The sequence below is a fragment of the Ursus arctos genome, unplaced genomic scaffold (genome assembly GCF_023065955.2).
Source record: "Ursus arctos isolate Adak ecotype North America unplaced genomic scaffold, UrsArc2.0 scaffold_25, whole genome shotgun sequence".
Lineage (NCBI taxonomy): Eukaryota > Metazoa > Chordata > Mammalia > Carnivora > Ursidae > Ursus > Ursus arctos.
Window position 1 is genome coordinate 3,933,569 of NW_026622930.1, and position 17,845 is coordinate 3,951,413.

Genomic DNA, 17,845 nt, shown 5'->3' on the forward strand with positions numbered 1-17,845 from the left:
CCGTTCCTCTTCCCCGGGGAGCTCAGGGTGTTTACGTGGTTTCTTATGTGGGTAGGATTGAATTCATTTTGTGGGATTAAAATGAGGGGAAGCAGGGGAAGGCGTAGGCTGGGGGAAAGAGAGCCAGGGTCCAGGGATGGTTGCGGGGGCAGGTGACAGCAAATCTGAGTCTGCCCGGGCCGAGCCTCCTCAGTCCTTGCTCTAAAGAAGAAATCGTCTTGGCCCCTCCTGACCCGAAGCCCAATGAGGGCCTCGGGGCGCCCGCTGCAGGCAGAGGAGAGGTGTTATGTCAGATGCATCCATGCGGGTGTGTGTAGGGGGTCTCTCGTCCAGGCGGGGCGAGGAGGGGCCCAGCAACACGTCCTTGAGAGGCAGTAGCTGAGCTGAGTCTCATGGGGTAAGTTGGCTTTGCTAGAGGCAAGGGGACAGCCCTGGGGGATGGCAAGAGAGGGTTGTCCAGGAAAAAGCAACAAACAGCCCAAGAAGGGGGGCCAGGGGCACCAGGGTGCCCCTCTCCATTATGACACAGTAGCTCCTCGTCCCTGTTTCTCCATGACACATCGATGGGGTGAGCTGCTCCCCCACTGCTTGATCTGTCCAATACCATGCTGGATTGCAGCAAGTTCAAGGTCAAGGTCTGCAGACTTTAATAGGCACCCACAAAAGAGAAGCCCCGATGGATAATTTTCTAACATTCTCTTATGCAGGGATGTTTGAAGGCTTCCAATCATACTTTCAGGGTCTCTGTATTAGTATTGTCTTTAGCTCATGTATTCAGTAAACGTTTACTGAGCATCTCACAGGTCCAAAGCGCTGGCCAAGGCACCGGGGTAAGTGGTCTCTGCCCTCGCTGGGCTTATGGTCGGCCGGGGGAACACTGTCAGCAGGAGCAGCGGGTCACCCGGGAGGCTTTTTAGTGCCTGCTGTTTTAGCAGCTCCGAAGGAAAGGAGCCTTCAGCAAACATCTCGGGGCACCCTGCCGTGTGCCAGGCACCCTGAGAGGTGCTGGGGAGTGAGTGAGGTGGTCCGCATTTTCAGCAAGTTCAGGGCCTGGTAGGGAAAGATGGGGAAGGACATTTGAGTGTTGTCAGTGGTAGAAGTCTGGGGGGTGCCCTGCAGGGGTGGTCAGTGCTATGCATGGGGTACACCGGGAGGAGGGAAGGCCACCAAACAGCTGGTCTCTCTGGAGGCCAGTAACCCCTAGTTGGGTTTGGGGAGAGGGTGGGATGGTGGTGAAGAGGGGCAGGGGCCAGGTGGCTGGGGCTGCTGAGCTCCGTGCTCCTGAATGACAAGAGTTAGGAAGCTTGAAGGCGTCCCATCGAAGATGTTCTACTGAAGTCAATGCATATTTTATATGAAATGTTCCCCAACATCAGGTATAATTTGACATCTCTTAAAGAAAAATCTGATTTCCCAAATGTAACCTGGGTAGCTGTTTCCATGTCAGATCAGCTTCCTGTTGAATAAAGATTTCAAGTGTGGAATGAAGAAAGGGTAGGGACACGAGTCCTTTTCCAGGACACTGGGGACCCTGGCTGCAGATTAGAAATGCAACTCGAATTTCCCAAAAGGCAAGCAGTCCATCAGTCACACTTCCGAGCCTATTCCCTAGACGGTTATAGAGGAGGACTCCCCCTCCCGCTGGCCCCACGTCTGGTCCCACGGGCAGGCCAGCCTGTCTCGTTTGTTTCTGCTGTTTCTTTGCGTTTCATCTCTGTGATTATGCGGGACGGGTGGGGATGTGGACCTCGGCCAGGGAGGCCGGCCCCTCCCACCTGCTTTGCAGCCAGCCGCTCTGCTCTCGCTGAGGGCTCGTCAGGTGATAGCAACTTCTGAAGATGGTTTCTGCATGTTGCGTGTGTTCCCCCCACTGGAGCTGTGGGTGCCGGTGGCCGAGCAGCTGGTCCGCAGGTGCCCCCGGCAGGCCTCGTCCTCAGGCCGAGCGAGCTGCCTGCCTGCACAGCGAAACTGATTTCAGGGCTCAGCTGAATACATTTTTCTTTTCTTTTTTTAAGAGCAACCTGTTAGAAATTAGTTGTTCAATTCAACTGTTTTTCCTTTTTTTTTTTTTTCTTAAACTTCTCTTAAATTTTTTTTTTAATGTGATAGAATTTTTTTTTCTTCTGGGCAAATTCTTAGGATTTAATTGCACTTAAAATTGTGGAGCCTGTCAGAGTAAATTGCAGATCGCAGAGTTTTACCCAATGAAACCAGTTCTGTGATTGTCACCAGCGTCAGGCTTCTCAGATAAAGTTGTGGGAAGGACAATTTAAGTCTGCAGCGCGGCGAACCACACCTCAAATCAGTATTCAGCCCCAAGCTCATCACGCTCCGAGACAGATACCCCAGGCACAGCCATGATGTTTGAGGAACCAGGCTATGATTTTTAAGTGATTCGAAAATTCTCCCCCTGAAAGAAAAGGAGAGATGTCTACCCCACTGGTTTTAAGTTAATCTGTAATTTTTTTTTTAAAGACAAAGCAGTCTTATGGCATCTTAAAAATAGTAAAGCAGAAGCAATATTACCAGCTCCACGTGAAGCTGCATCTGCTGGCCGCTCAGCCGGCTCCTGTTCTTCCCCGGGGGGAGCGGGACCGCTCTGTGTCACGTGTCACCACAGCCTGCTCTTTGGCCATGACACAAAAGGGTCCCCTCCCTCCCCCGAAATCCTTCCTTCCTTCCTTCCTCCACTTTTTTTTTAACATGGAGTTTAAAAATTTTATTTATTTAAAAAAATTTTAATTCCAGTGTCGTTAACACACCGTGTTCTATTAGTCTTCCTTCCTCCATGTTGGATAAGCGAGCGTCTAGTGCTGAACTGAGCTCATCTCATGAAAGGCAGAACTTTCTGGAATATGCAACTTCTCTGACTCTGATCAGATAAAAGATAAGATCAGAACCCAACTTTGATCTCTAGGGTCAAAAGAGGGCCCCCCATACTTTTTATTCTTCCTCCCAGAGTCCAGCACTCCCGTGGACCCACCGTAAGCCTCAACCAAACCATTATTGAATCTATAAAGGATGGGAAGTCCTTTCTCCATTGTTTGGAATAATTTTTCAGTCAACTGTATTATGTCTATCAGTCACTAAGATACACCTTATCTATATTTTTTATGTAGGTCCCGATAGACTAGGACGGACAGGGAAAAGCTCCTTCTTCGTGGGAAGTACGCACTCCTTCCTACCCTTCTGCCCCGCGGAGAAGGTGAGTTACACAACAGACTGCGGAGGTCTTGGAACCTCTGCTCAGTGAGAGCTTGAGAAGAACACAGCCGTGGAGGCCCACCGCCTCGGGTCCGACTGTGGGCTTCCACTCGGCGCTGTGATGTGCGGGTCACTCGGGTCACCTGTGCCCCCTCATCTGCAGCAGATGTGGCGCCCGTGTCTCCATCAGGTAGCTCTTGTAAGGATTAACCTGATTACCCAGGCGAGGTCCTGTGCAGAGTGCCTGACACTTAGGAGAGTGTGTGATGATGTCATCAGTCTGTTAAGGAGAAGCCAGGATTTTCCAAAAACAAAATTAGAAGCACTAAGGTCTCTGGATCCTGGTCTTGCAGTGATATGTACTTCTCTCTAATGCCATGTTAAGAGTATTAGCCTGTTACCTGTTAATGTGATCATGTACGTTCTCGATCTCTGGGTCCTAAAGAGATTGAAGCATCTGTCGCCCACGGACGTTATTAGATTGTTAGTGTGTGTGTATGTCTCCATATGCACTTTGTACACCGTGCACGCTGTCGGGGCACAGCAGCAGGGCTGGTATCAGCCTCGCCTCCCCATAGCTAACTCGAGCTAGGAAGTGACCGTGGACAGCACCCCCAAAATTGGAAGACCGAGTGTTTAAGTGTGTGGCTTTTTGTTGGGTTGCAGGATTGAGGCTGCTGTGGAGGAAGGGCTTGGGAAATGGGGGCCTCAGAGGCTCATTGGTGCCACTGGGGACCTGAAAGGAAGACTTCCTTCCTCTTCCTCCTGATGGAGAGGAACATCCAGGGCCCCAGAGCTGGCCAGCTCCCCAGGGGTACCTGGCAGGCGGGATGCTGATGCCAGGCTGGCCCCTGGCAGAGGGAGGCATGAGCAGGGCGTAAGGGAAGGGCTCAGAGATGACCTTGTACAGAACTGGCTCAGTCCTGGGCCTTGGGCAGCCTTGGAAGCTTCCAGACCCTCACTTCCTTCTGTTGTGTGAAGACTAGCTAATGTCACCAAGATTAGCGGCAGGAACGTGCTCTCCCATGTATGGGCCGGGCGGGTGATCGATGCTACTTGGTGTGATAAGAGCACATTCCAGCTGAGAAAGAGACAATTGCTTTCTGGAGCAATTTACTTTTATAAATCCCGGAGGCAGTAACAGCATTAGAACGTCTGATGCAAGTCAGTGGTCACGGGAGCCAGCCTAGTTTGTCCAGTCCTGTCTTTTACAGATCTGTTTTCCTGGGCTCGCTCTTTTCCACAGAGAGCTTTTCGCACCTTGCCGTTATGCTTGTGTCAGAGACGAGAGAAAGCCGACTTAGACCGTGAATTGTCCCACATAAAGACCCTTCCTAATTATATTAAATAAGAGCGTGGGAAAAAAAAGTCTAGATGACTCCCTACCCAGTTCAGTCTGGATAGCCAGGTAGATCGTGTTATAAATGTCAAGGGGTTTGTTTCTTGAGCCCAGAACAGGCCCCGTATTAAAATATCTTATACCTAATAGTTAAGAAAGTGTGTGTGCAATATACGTCCCCACTATGCTATTAACTCAGACTATAAAGTTAGGTTCAGAGGTGTCCTCTAAAGACCCTTCTGATGACAGACTTAAGGTAAGTTGGTAAAAGACATTGAGGATTGGGTCCGCAAACACCAACCAGCTTGTACGAAACGTTGTTAGCGGTCAGTTGTTTGGTCTCCTCCAACGATAAAGCTGGTTTCTCGTGTGTGGACGGAGTCTCCCTGTGAGTTTTGTTTATGGAATGACGACATTTTGGGTGGAAGTGCTGAGTAGGGGTCGTATAAAACATTATTACAAATGCATCATTACGACGGTGTACAGAGTTCTTCTTCCTGAAGGGATCGCATGCTCAAGCTTCTGCGGGTCTGTAAGCGTCTTCAGTCGCATTGTCCTGAGGCCAAACGGATTCAAGAGCGAACGTCTCAGTTAACGGCTGCCTCTGCCCGCTGCTCTTCCGTGGGCCTCACCTGATGCCTCACTTAGTCCCACTGTCTGTCTGGCGGGACGGGAGCTCTGAGCACGTCCATCTCGCGGGGGAGGGAACTGCAGCTCGGGGAGGCTGGATGCCTCATGCGAGGTCAGGCTTCGGGAACGGGCAGCTCTGCTCCTCAGCATGAAAGAGGCGTCTGGGAGTCCTTCAGTCGTCTTGCAGACTCTCTAATGGTAAATATGAATTGGGCGTAAGTTAGGGCTATTGGGCCGATTTCACCAGGACAGGCGGTTCCAACCTGGGCTGGAAATGTGTGTCTGTAGCAGGCCGCGGGTTACAGCCGTGGGATTCAGGAACGCTCGCCCGGCTGGGACACCATCCCTGCGTGATCATCACAGTGTGTTTCCGAACCGAATTTGTGCTGTGAGAATTTAAGAAAGAGCTGATGTTATGTTATCAATGCGGACTCGACACAGCATGCGAACTGTGAACCGATGGTTAACAGGGGAGAGCTAAACATGCAATTTGATTTTATTTTCAATTTTTAAACTTTTGAATTTGAGCCTAGTTGACACGCAATGTTACCTTAATTTCAGGTGTAGTGATTGGACAACTGTGTACGTTATGCTGTGCCCCCCACGTGCGTAGCTGCCATCTGTCGCCGTGCAGCATTATTCCAGTGTCATTGACCATGCTCCCTGTGCTGTGTCTTTCCTTCCTGTCACTGAGAGCTTGTGTCTCCCACTTACCTTCACCCACTTTGTCCACTCCCCACTCCCGCCCCTCGGCAACCATCCGTTTGTTCTCTGTGTTTAGGCGTCTGATTCTTTTTCATTCTGTTTATTCATTTGTTTTTTTAGAATCCACATATAGTGAAATCATATGGTATTTGTTCTTCTCAGCCTGACTAACTTCACTCAGCATGATACTATCTAGGTCCACCCACGTTGTCGCAAGTGGCAAGATCCCATCCTTTGAGCGGCTGCGTGATATTCCACTGTGTCTCTGCATCACATCTTCCTCATCCATTGTCTACCAGCGGACACTGGGCTGCTTCCGTATCTCGGCTACTGTAAACGGTGCTGCAGTAAACACAGGGGCATGTGTATCTTTTCATTTTCTTTGGGTAAATACTCAGTAGTGCAATTACTGGATTGTATGGTATTTCTATTTTCAATTTTTTGAGGACGCTCCATCCTGTTTTCCACAGTGGCTGTAATCCATGACAAAGGAGGCAGGAATATACAGTGGGGAAAGGACAGTCTCCTCAAGAAACGGTGCTGGGAGAACAGGACAACTAGATGCAAAAGAACGCAGTGGGGCCACTTTCTTACACCATACACCAGAGTAAGCCCAAAATGGATTATAGGCCTAAGTGGGACCTGAACCCAGGACATTCGTAGAAGAGAGCACAGGCAGTAATCTCTGACATGGGCCATAGCCACATTTTTCTAGCCAAGTCTATAGTAATAATAATAATGATAATAACCTTAAAAAATACAATTTTAATTTAAAAGATCATCCTGCATCTTGCACGTCTCTCACGGGCCAGGTGCCGAAGCATCTTCCAGAAGCTCCCAGGCTGGTCTGGCAGGAGAGAGAGCCACGTGGGGAGAGGACAGAAGCATTCTGGATGGACATGAAGAGACTTACAAACATGGAAGTGATATGCTGGAGGTATAAAAAGGGAGTGTTTTCAAATAACAGCCTCTGTTCCTTAAGAATACCAGCAGTCTCAAAAGTAACCATTACACACCAGGGGGTGAATGCTAGTGAAGGGGCGTGACACCTTGTGAAGGGTTCAGTGGCGGCTGCGTGCTTTCGACACTGGCATGGCTCCCGAGGGCTGCGTTGCACAACCCGGGCCCCAGGCAGACCAGCAGACTGCTCCGTGAGTAGTGGGCGCTGACTGCTGGTGTTCTGTATGTCAGCACATTCGATCTATTGGGTAAGTGAGTCACGGGCGCCCCGATGTCCTTGAAGGGACCCTATCCCCATTGCTCTGCGTTGGAGAATCCCAGGAGCCTGCAAGGATGGAGGGGGGAGACTCAGTGCCGTTTAGAGCCTGGGTCGGTCTCATCGGGGGATCAAACGTGTCTGTGCTCATTCCAAAGCAGAAGAAACACACTTTTAGAGGAAGAAGAGAAACCCAGCTCTAATCCTGCCCACTGGAGCCCATGGCATAACTTCCAGATGGTGATATTCAGATTTTTTTGATATTCCTCCAGCTAGGAATATGAAATACATATGAGAAAAAAAAAACTTATGCCCTGGAAGAAATGATAAACACATCCTAACTACTGACAGTCTCCGGTCTGTATTTAACGAAACGACCGCCTTGTAATGTGAATGTCACCAAGTCAGCTACGGGCGATGTTAAAGTATAAACTTCCTGTGGTCACTCTGAGTCTGTGATTTCATCTGCCTGCTCGCTCCGTGTCCCTAGAGCCCCAAACGAGGTCTGGGATGTTGCAGATGCTCAGAAGTATTGACGACCAAGGGACTTCATGGTTGGCCGGGGTAGATCTGGAGTGGGAGGCTTCCCATAGAGAAGTGCTTTTCAGGCAATCATTTAAAATACACCATTGAGAACGTCATAGTGGCATTTGCTGGTGCAATCTGCTTGAACCTTTCCCTAGGTTCTTAAACAATTGAAGACAAATAAGGGAGACCCAGGGAGAGACAAACGAGAGAGAGACAGGATGGTGGAGAAATCTGGTAGCACTAGAGACCGCGGGGGCCCAAAAACAAATCGGAAAGTGGGCTTCGCTGGCGACCGTGAGCGGCATTTGTATTTCAGAAGTCATTGTTGACAGTTAATTTTGGGAGGGAAGAAGGATTTTCCTTTACTTTTTTATGCAAGATGGTTCTCCATCACGAACTGTTTTAACAACTCAAGAGTTTGTTTGGCACAAATTGGCTGAAAACTCAAAGAAAAAAAAAACAGCCAAGTCCCCTTAAGGATGTCAGCCCCAGACTACAAGGAGTCATTTTGAAATATCTTAGTTTTAAGAAGGTGGCAGAATTACATAATTATTTTCACAACTCATAAGAAATTAAAATACCTCTTCCAAATGTGAAGTTGTGAGATAACACAAGCCACAAATCCTAGACTTGTGGAGTGTGTGCGTCTTTTACTCTCCCACACACGAACCCACATCAGAATGTCTGGGCTGAGAACACATGGCTGCGCGTCCCTCGCGTCCCTTGCGTCCCTCGCAGCCTCACACGGGAGGAGGCCTCCGCGAGCGGCTCCCTCTAGCACTGGCTCCAAGGAGTTGGGTCAGCCGCGATGCTACGGGGAAGCAGGTGGCCGCCACCAGGTGCCGGGGATCACAGCGGCACCTTCTCTGCCACCCACAGCAGATCTGCACGAGGTGAGGAACAACTGAGAAGGTCCTAAGACAAAGGTGCAGCAAGATGGGAGGAACCTGGGAAATGTGGAGAGATGGTCACATGCACCCCAGGTGGCCTGTAATTCTGGATGGGAGACCCTGCACGTTCCTCCTGTTTGTGAATATCTTTGAAAAGCACAGCATTTCATTTAACCAGACTTATTTGGAAATCGAGTGAGCATTACCTGTTAAAGATCCAAGGGAGTGGCTTTGGTATATAGATTAGGCATCTCTCCCTCCGTCCCATTTTAAGGACCTACCCTGCCTTGCGCCCTGTACGAGGCCCTGGGGGCTCCCAAGCAGAGCAGCTAGGTTCCTGCCCATGAGGCATTCGTCGCTAGTAGGGCAGTTGAGTGCATAAACCTGGTCGGGTACAGTGCATGGTGCCAAGGAGCGGAGGAGAGGAAATACAGGTAGGATGGGCACCCTGAAACAGAAGGGGGTGAGCCCAGAGTGGCAATGGGCATGAGCTCAGGGCTCAAGGAAGCATCTTGAGCAGAGATGAGCATGTTGGAGTGGTGGGGGGTGATCGAGGGTGCAAGGCCATGGAGGTGGAGGGGGCCTCATGACCATGGGGGGTTTTGGGTGCCAAGCTGAGGAGCTGGCTGGCTGCAGGGAGGGGCGAGGACCCAGGAAGCCTCCCAGGCTCCCCTCTGGGAGCCACGGGTGCGTGGCAGCTCAAGGTGGGCCCCCTACCGGGGAGGGATGGATGAGCACTTGGGAGAAAGTTTGGAGACCCGGTGTGTCAAGGCATCTGCACGCGGGTGGGAGCTGTGTCTGGAATCTTCTTCGTTGGGAGGTCCTGCTAGCCACCGCCGAAGCACTTTGTTGGAAACAGAAGTCTTACTGCCTTGGGCAGAGAGAGTGGGGGTGGAGGGGGTAGATTCCTGAGGACAGGGCTGTTACTTACTCATCTCGGGGCCTGTTGAAGTGTGCAAAATCGATACCTGATTGATACATTTGAACTGGAAATACTTGCCTCTATTTCTAGAGACCTTCATTAGTGATGCTCTTTCACCAACATTATCTTACTCCGTTTTTTATAAAAGTACATCATCTTGACATAGGAAACAGGCTTATGAACGTGACCAGGGAGGAGCAAGGGACACGCCCCAGGTCTGCCCAGGTTGTGTTTCCTCCCCTTTCCCAGCTGTCCGTCTAGGACGCTGAATTCGAGAGAGGACCTCGGCCGCGCTCTAGCACGCCTACCATCTACTGACGCGTGTGAATGGGGTGTGGCTGCCGCCCTTCGGCGACTCAAGGTCTGGTTTCCTTGCTTAAGGAGGTGGCAATTGGACACGACTGAGTTCTCTGAAGATGTGGTGCCCGCGGAGGAGTCGGGGCGGAGAAGCCTCAGCGGCGCTCTGTGTTTGGAAACCCTGCAGGGGCCCAGAGGCCTCAGACGATCCTGGGACGGGGCCACCATTGTAAGGAGCCCCGGGGAGCTCCTCCGGGACCTCCCGCCCACGGAGGGTTCGCGAGCCTCACCGGCGACTGACGGCGAAGGGGTTAAAATAACAAATAAATGACTTTATTTAGACTAGAGCATTTCTGGCATTTTTTCTAGATTTTTCCCCCGCGGTATTTGATGTGACAGCTTTTGTTTGCTCACACTTGTCTGTCTTTTAAATTTCTCGTATCAGCGGTAAAAGCTATTTCTTTTTCCTGTAACATCTTGAGCTTGGTATCCAATGAAGAGAGAAATTGCTCTTGCATTACTTGAAATTATAATATTATACCTAATTTTTTGGGGAGAGAAATTAGAGTAATTTAGATCTCAAGGCACTGAAGGTTTCTGCAGACGGGTCATCTGCAGCATTATTGCTGATCAGTCATCCGTAAAAGTGTTCTCTCTGCGGGGGAGGTGCTGTCACCTCGGTATTCTTCGCAAACGCTGGTTTGAGGCCCATCCAGGCACGGGGAGGACGGTCATCATCCATTTTGAGGCAATGGTCTGGCTTTGATGGAGCTCTGGCTGGGGGGGCGGTGTGGTTTCTCGGCGGGGTCGTTCGTTCGAGCGGCTAATGGGAGATCTTAAGTGACCCCTCTGGGGGGTTGGGGAGAGGGTGAAGTGCACCCTCCTTTTCAGGGCAGAGGGGTCACTCACCAGATCGATGCATTCTCCAGCAAGGGGCTGGGGTACTTTCTAAACTTTTCTGCGTATATCGCTGAAAACGCAGCCTTCACCTCCAAGGAAGGACAAGGAAGGACACGGAAGAGCCCAACGCAGTGGAACTCTGTAACACGGGCTGCCGTGTAAACAGTGGGGCACCCGAGGGTGCTCGGGCAACGCCTGGGGGTCATTAAACGCTGCCTCCGGCGAGGTAAAGGCCGGGGACCCAAGTATGTTCGCACAAAAAAAGGAGTGAAACCGTTGTTGGTGGTTGTACTATTTTTTTTTCCTTTTTAAATGTAAATAAATAAAGAATTCTGGCAAGACAGAAACCTCTGGGATCGGATCTCGTTACTGACCTAAGGAGAAGAAAACAAAGGATACAGCCGTTGTTGGTTGCGTGTTTTAAATTGCTGAGGTCGGAACCAAACTTAGACGACCCTGCTTCGGCGGCTTCCAAGCCACGTTCCAGGGAACAGAGGCTGCTTCTCGGGGAAGGGGGAGAAGGGCTCCGGGGTCCACTCTGCTTCAGAAACCTTGGGCGGATTTCCCTCCCCTGGAGTCACAGGCGCTTTAGCGGAGTAGGAGAATGTCGTTCTTCTTTGCTTCACCCAACGCTTGTCGTCCTGGGTGATCACGGAACCCTTCTCAGAGGAAACCCTGCCTACTTCCCCCATGAAGGAAGGCCGCCTGCGAGCAGGTGCTTGGCCCACCACCCTCTCTGTCCTCCGGGCTTGTCCCCCAGCACTTCCTCGGCCTCGGTGGTGCGGACAGTCCTCTGTGTTGTGTGTGTGTCCAGGTCTAGAGACAGACTGCACGTTCTTCCTGTCCCATCCGTGTATTTGCAACGCGCCCACTGGTGCAAGGAGGGGGATCCCCTTGCTGCCTGTTGAAAGCCCATCCTGCAGTGGGCCACCTAAGGACCTAAGCCCGCTTAGGACCTGTTGGTGGCAATGAAGGTTAGAAATAAGAGCTTGAGAAGCAAGGAGGTAGTGGAAATAAAGACACAGGGCTGGCCCAGCTCCGGTGCTCCCCCCTTCCTGCATTCCTTTTCCTGGGGTGGGTGGGGGGCTGATACCTTCCCTGGAGTCTTGATCTGTATTTGCACTCATGACAATAAAGGCATAAAGAAAACTTCTTTTTATTGTAAAATTAGGAAGAGGAATGATGTGGCAGACTAAGGCCCAGAGCAGATGCAAAGTTGAGGTTGAGTGGGTAGGTTGAGTGGGTAGAATCAGGTTTTCACAAAGGGCTCTGAGCAGAAAGAAAGCACAGGGCCTGGAAGAGAAGCCCTGACCCCTTGCGTCTTCAGTCCCACAAGCAATCAGAATGGGTGACAGTGCCCTGGAAGGAGACTCAGGGCTGTCACCAAGAGGGAGACATCGAGACAAGGTGGTGATGGCGGCTCAGCGTCCTGGGAAGAGTATGGACTTTGCAGTCCTCTGGTCTTGGCTCCAAATACCAGCAGCTTCCCTTCTTTGTCATGTGATCTTGAACCAGAGTCTCTGTTTCTTTGTTTTTAAATATTTAAAAATACTTATTTCAAATTTCATTAACTTTTTATAAACTACAGACATATGAAGTGTTCAAAAATATGAAAAATTTAAATGTTAATAATACGTACCTTGTAAGTAGTCTCCAGAGGTCCTTTATGTTCTGTTTGCACATGTTCCTATAAGCATGGAACACAATATAGAAGGTTGTTAACAGGAGTGATCTGGGGAGGTGGCCCTTGCAGGAAGCAGGGGTTGAGGACTCAACATCCAGGAAGGCCTCCGGTGAGCCTCGCCTCTAATGTTCACACTTGGCAGAGCCCCTACTCACAGTGAACAGTGCTGACCCGGCTAACCAGAAGAGCAGCACAAAAATGAAGATGGGTGACTTTTGAGGCTGGCTCATAAAAGACGTCACAGCTTCCACGGTGCTCTCCCTTTCTGCCTCCAGAGAAGCCAGACGCCTTGTTGTGAAGACACGCAAGCAGCCCTCTAGAAAGACCCATGTGGTGAGGGACACAGGCTTCCTGTCACCAGCTGGCACCCACCTGCCGACGACGTGGACTCTGAGATCTCCTGGTCCCGGTCGAGCCTTCAGATGACGGCAGCCCCACCCAACTCTAGACTGCAACCTGATGAGAGACCCTCCACCCAGAACCACCCAGCTCAGTTCTCCCAGACTCCTGACCTCCCGAAGCTCGGAGACATTAAGCGTGTTGTTTTAAGCTGCTAGGGTCCGAGTTATCTTGTTATGTAGCGATGGGTAACTAAGACAATCAGGGAGGCGAGGAGGCGGACAAGAGGGGAAGGCTTTGCCAAAGCACATGACGTGCACTATGGGAGTTCATTCACATACGATTTTATAGAAATGCATATAAAGAAACTAGAAAAACATGTAGTCACAGACTTGTAGGAATGTCTGTGTTGCAGTGTCAATTGCCAAGTGACAAATATAAATTACGGAATAATGTGTGTAGAATGATTCTATTTTGGTATAAAGCAAGCAATAAATCAGCCTTCGTGTGTTTGTAGAAGCAAGGGGAAGGGCGTGGTGGGTTTCTTCAGGGCATAGACGTTGAGGGGCATGGAGGAGGTGACTGTATCGACCCTTGGGTCGTCTTTTTGCCTTGTTTCACTGGTTCACATAAGCTTAAGTTAGTCTTGTAATTTGAGTATACGTGAATAAATATATAGTTTTTTAAATCAAAAGAAGAAAGTGGTTGAAAATGAGAAGAAATAAGTAATAAGCGTAATGGCATACAAAGGCATTCATCCAAGGCCTCGTCTGTGCCCTGGCCTGCTTACTGGCCCACGTTGGTGGTCTGGTGAAGCCTACAGACCCAGCTCAGACTCACATTTTTAAATGAGTAAATTTAAAATATATAGGCTTACAAAGGAAACCAATCCTATTGAAATAAAGTTACAATATATTAAAAGGCAGACTTGCAATGTAGTCATACATGTGCTTTTATTTTAAATAGGATCTGGTGGTAAGCAGCTACCATAATTTCAGAGCAGCAACGAGCGTGAGTGGTATTTTGAGATGCCTGCAGCACCATGAATGCGCTAAGAGAACATTCGTGATTTCTGTTGGTGACGAGGTCACCGGAACTGTTGACGCTGTGGAGGTTTGCTGCCTGTCTTCCCAGTGGAAGGGAGCGTACTAATGTCTGTTAGCGGTGAACTTGAAGCCGTGCCTTCTTCCCACTCAGGTTCACAGCCTCCTTTGCAGTAAATGGTAATTACTAATGGGTCAAAGTGCAGGTTGCTTCATCTGGGGAATGATAGTTGATAAAATGGGAAATCAAGTCTTCGTGGGCAGGGGGGTCATGGACGGGCAGATCCAGAGATGTCAAGTTTGTCGCTGGGGCAGGGCCCAGCCGCTGGTGCAGCTGGATGCCGGGGGAGGGGCGGCCGCTGCCCTGAGCAGGATGAAGGGCAGCGGCCGCGGTGCGCACCCCGCTCCCCGCCAGCGAGGCCCGGCAGTGGCCCCAATGCACAGTTCTCGTGCCCGCCTCCTATGCTGTTCTTTTCTCTTTCTTTCTTTCTTCTTAGAATCTTGGAAAAGCCAGCACGTTGAAAAAAAGCCCATGGAGCTTGTTGTTTCATATTAGATAGGACCCGCGTCTCCTACTTCCACCATGACCCAAGAGCCCGTGGATTTGGGCAAGATTACGCACTGGCCCAGCTCATAGCAAAGTAGCTCCTTCCCTCCGTGGTTTTTTTTTTTTTTTTTAATGTGTGCATCTTCCTCAGGAACTCACAGAGAGAATGAGTGCTTTCCAGATTACGGCTTGGCAGCCTGACACCCTATAGTAATGATACCACACGCTCTCACAGCCTTCTTTGCTGCTTTACATTTTTTTATTATTTTTTATTTTGCTGCCTTCATTCATGATTCCCATTTTATTCCCTTGCAGCCTTCTTTGGCAGTTGTTCCCTGGAGGTAATACTTTGAGTTAGTTTCTGGTCACTGCTGGCTGTCTTGAATGTGTCACCGTTTGCCTATTTCTAAAACTACAGGACTTGTTTGGGAGCCTAAGGACTTGGGCAAACACACCAACAAGGGCCCTTTGGATTGATCCCCTCCCTCCCAGGGCCCCTCGAGGGGCCTCACCGTCTGTGAAGGTAAACCATGGAACTTGCCAGGAAGTCTAACAAATTGGAAAGATCCAAAGACCCAGAGCCAAAGGTCAAGGCCTTTCCAGACTGTTAGTCGGATATTCTCATAACCAGCCAATCGCTTCATCATTCATAAAATATTTATGGAGTACCTCTTACTTGTGAGTCACTTTGCTAAGTATTACAGGCAGCGTTTTTCAAACTGTGTGTCATACACATTGCTGGGTTAGTACAATTACTTGCGGGAGTCGTGACCAACATTTTTTTATTTTAGGTTTTATTGAAATTCAAGTTAGTTAACATATAGCGTATTATCAGTTTCAGAGGTACAATTTAGTGATTCATCAGTTGCACAGAACACCCAGTGCTCATCACATCACGTGCCGTCCTTAATGCCCATCCCCCAGTTACCCCACCCCCACCCCCCTCCCCTCAGCAACCCTGTTTGTTCCCTAGAGTTAAGTGTCTCTTATAGTTTGTCTCCCTCTCTGTTTTTATCTTAGTGACCAACATTTTAAAAACGAAAGAGAAAACAGGAATAGTGAAGGTGGCTGTTATTTCACAAAATGTGCATCTGAGATGTGCGCACACGCACGCACGTGTATACTAGATTACAATATATGGCACATTAATGTCTTATTTTGGGTCATTGTCAAAAAATTGGAAAGTCCTAGCTGTAGGGGATATTTAGCAAACATTAAAGATGAGAGCGCTCCTGTCCTCGAAGTTACGGTCGAGTGGAGTTATAAACATAGGAGCTGTGTATACATGAAAAGCTAAGCGCACAGGGCAGCTGCATGATTCTGTTTAACACCCGAGGGCACACCTGCCGTGAGTGAGCATGAGACCAGCCTCAGAGCTGGTCTTCGCTGGAGGCAAGGGAGGAGTCTCTCCAATCCCAGGGTTGGCGGGTCTTTGGACCGCCTCTGGGGAGGGGCATTACCTCTCCGTTATGTGTCTCCTGTGTGGCGGATGGAGGGGACCCTGGGGAGAAGGGGGCAGCCAGGAGCACCCCACACACGCAGCTGGGGGATGGGTCCACTGACCTGGTAATGAATCTGGGCGGGTCACCAGCAGTGTCCACTGCATGGAGCTCAGACTTCCTAACAAAGGTCCCAGCTCTCTTGGAGGAAGAAACGAGACCTAATCGATCCCTAAATAAATTCCATTGGAAGATCCAAGGATTTGGAGTATGTTACTGGAGGGTGGGGGGAGGGGTGCTCCCTACTTCTTCCTAAACAGTTCTATGCTGCCAGCTTTTCATAGGCCGGATGTGACACAGGGCCACGCAAATGTTACCTTTTCCGTGCAGTCTGGCAAGAAAGCGTATTTGTTGTCTGTTGCCTGATAGGATTTCAGACTTACTTCTTGGAATAGGTTGTGCCCTTGTTCAGCCAAACGGGGAGGCTGTCTCTTGGTACCTTCCGGCTGTCCCCGGGCCTCTGATTGGCTGGCACACATCCTCGGCCAGCAGGTGTTGTCAGAACATTGAGGTTACTCTGGCTCGTGAACTTGCCTTTGTTAAATATTTGCAGGCTCCGTGCGTTTGAAGTCGTTTTGCCTCTCTAGACGTGTGGGGAGGCAGTGGCATTCCAGAGAAGGTTTCTCCTAAAGGGAATGTGAACAGAAATGGCTTTTGATGTTGGAGTAGCTGGAGAGGAGCTCTCCTGAATGAAAACACCCTTATTCTCTGCGTGCCCAGCCTCTGCCACCCTCGGTGAAATGAAAACACCGAGACTCCGTGCCCTCTGAGCTTAAACGTCTGTTGGTTTTCACTGTGATTTGTACCCACTCTTGCTGTGTGTAACGTAACCCATGGTTGTGAGGAAAGTGTATCAGCAAACGCAAGGCCAGCGCGGGAGAATCTGGGTCTGGACAGTCTGTCCTTTGGGAGGAGTTCAGAGTCCCGCTACGCAGAACTCGGCACATGCTGTCCCAAACTCCCGGGCCAAACTGGTAGATCCCATCACTCAGGTCATGCGTTGTGTCCACTGACGAGCCTCTCCGGTGTCCAGGGTGCTGGTGTCTTGCCATCTCTCATGTGGGGACACCGCCAGTTGAATACCAGGGTCAAGCGCGTGTAGCAGAAGTTGTCATTTATCTAATTACTAGGTCAGTTATCTAGTTAATTTCTCAGTCATCTGATAATAAGACCGCTTACATAAAAATTCGTTACAGGCTATCAGTGTTCTGGTTCATCCATTTCTAGAAAAAAACAAAGTAAGAAAAGGGTAATTACAAAATCCTCATTTACTTTCCTTCTTTCTGACCACGTAAGCTGTACGTCGTGAAGAACCCTAGTCACTGCAGGCGTACACGGCCTCTCTTGGCAGGCGGGAGAGTAGACCACTGCCATCAGTCTGGAGAGGGGAAGCTCTCTTGAGTTAATAGGGGATTTTTCCTTATTTGTTTGCATGAGAAATCAAGAAAGGACATGTGCTTTTTGAGAGAGGTGAGGGGAGGAAAGGAGAAAATACCATTCACAGCAGTCAATCCTGTCTGACCTGATGTCCCTTTTTATAAAAGTATTTTGCAATGCTCTGTGATTAATTATGAGATATGGCTACGGATTCCCCATCTGTGTATGTACTCCCTTTGCCACGGGATGTGGCCGCTGCCCCCATCAAGAGGTGGTGTCTGTTTTTCTACCTTCTGAAACCCCGGCGAGCCTGTGATGAAGTGCGGCCAGTAGGACGGAGCACCGGTGGTGTGCGGTTTCAGAGCCAAGGTCTCCGAGGGCTTTGCCGCTTCTACCTTCTCCCCCTTGGAGACAGATCACCATGGGAGGAAGCCTGAACTCGCCACCTGGAGAGGCCCCATGAAGGAGAGCCTCGCTGCCATAGCGGGCAGCCTAGCCGACCACCAGACGTGTGGCTGCCAGGACTAGCGAGTCCCGGGATGGTCAGCCCGCTCATCCCAAAGGCAGAGTGCACTCAGCCAGCATGCTGTGGCCGAGCCTTACCCAAACCGCCAGCTCACAGAATTGTGAGCAAAGAAATAATGATTGCTCGGAGCCATCATCAAGGTGGGGGTAGCTTGCTATGCCCCAATAGAGGACTGGTACTGACCCTTCATTTTCTTTGC

The 17,845-nt window shown here is 50.0% G+C and overlaps 1 protein-coding gene across 4 annotated transcripts in view; it reads left to right on the forward strand.

Annotated features, from left to right (window-relative positions):
- The window catches only part of LOC123001951 (uncharacterized), a 209,371-nt gene that overhangs the window by 52,374 nt on the left and 139,152 nt on the right, over positions 1-17,845 (forward strand). For 3 of the 4 annotated variants that reach the window (XR_007190288.2, XR_007190290.2, XM_048220178.2), the window contains one exon: positions 3,120-6,622. Coding sequence is in view for 1 of the 4 variants with exons in the window: in XM_044390067.2 (XP_044246002.1) it covers positions 3,120-3,205 (86 nt within the window). In the remaining 3 variants the exon portion in view is untranslated. Of the gene's footprint in view, positions 1-3,119; positions 6,623-17,845 lie in introns of those variants that run through there. The other variant, XM_044390067.2, reaches the window with a different exon arrangement.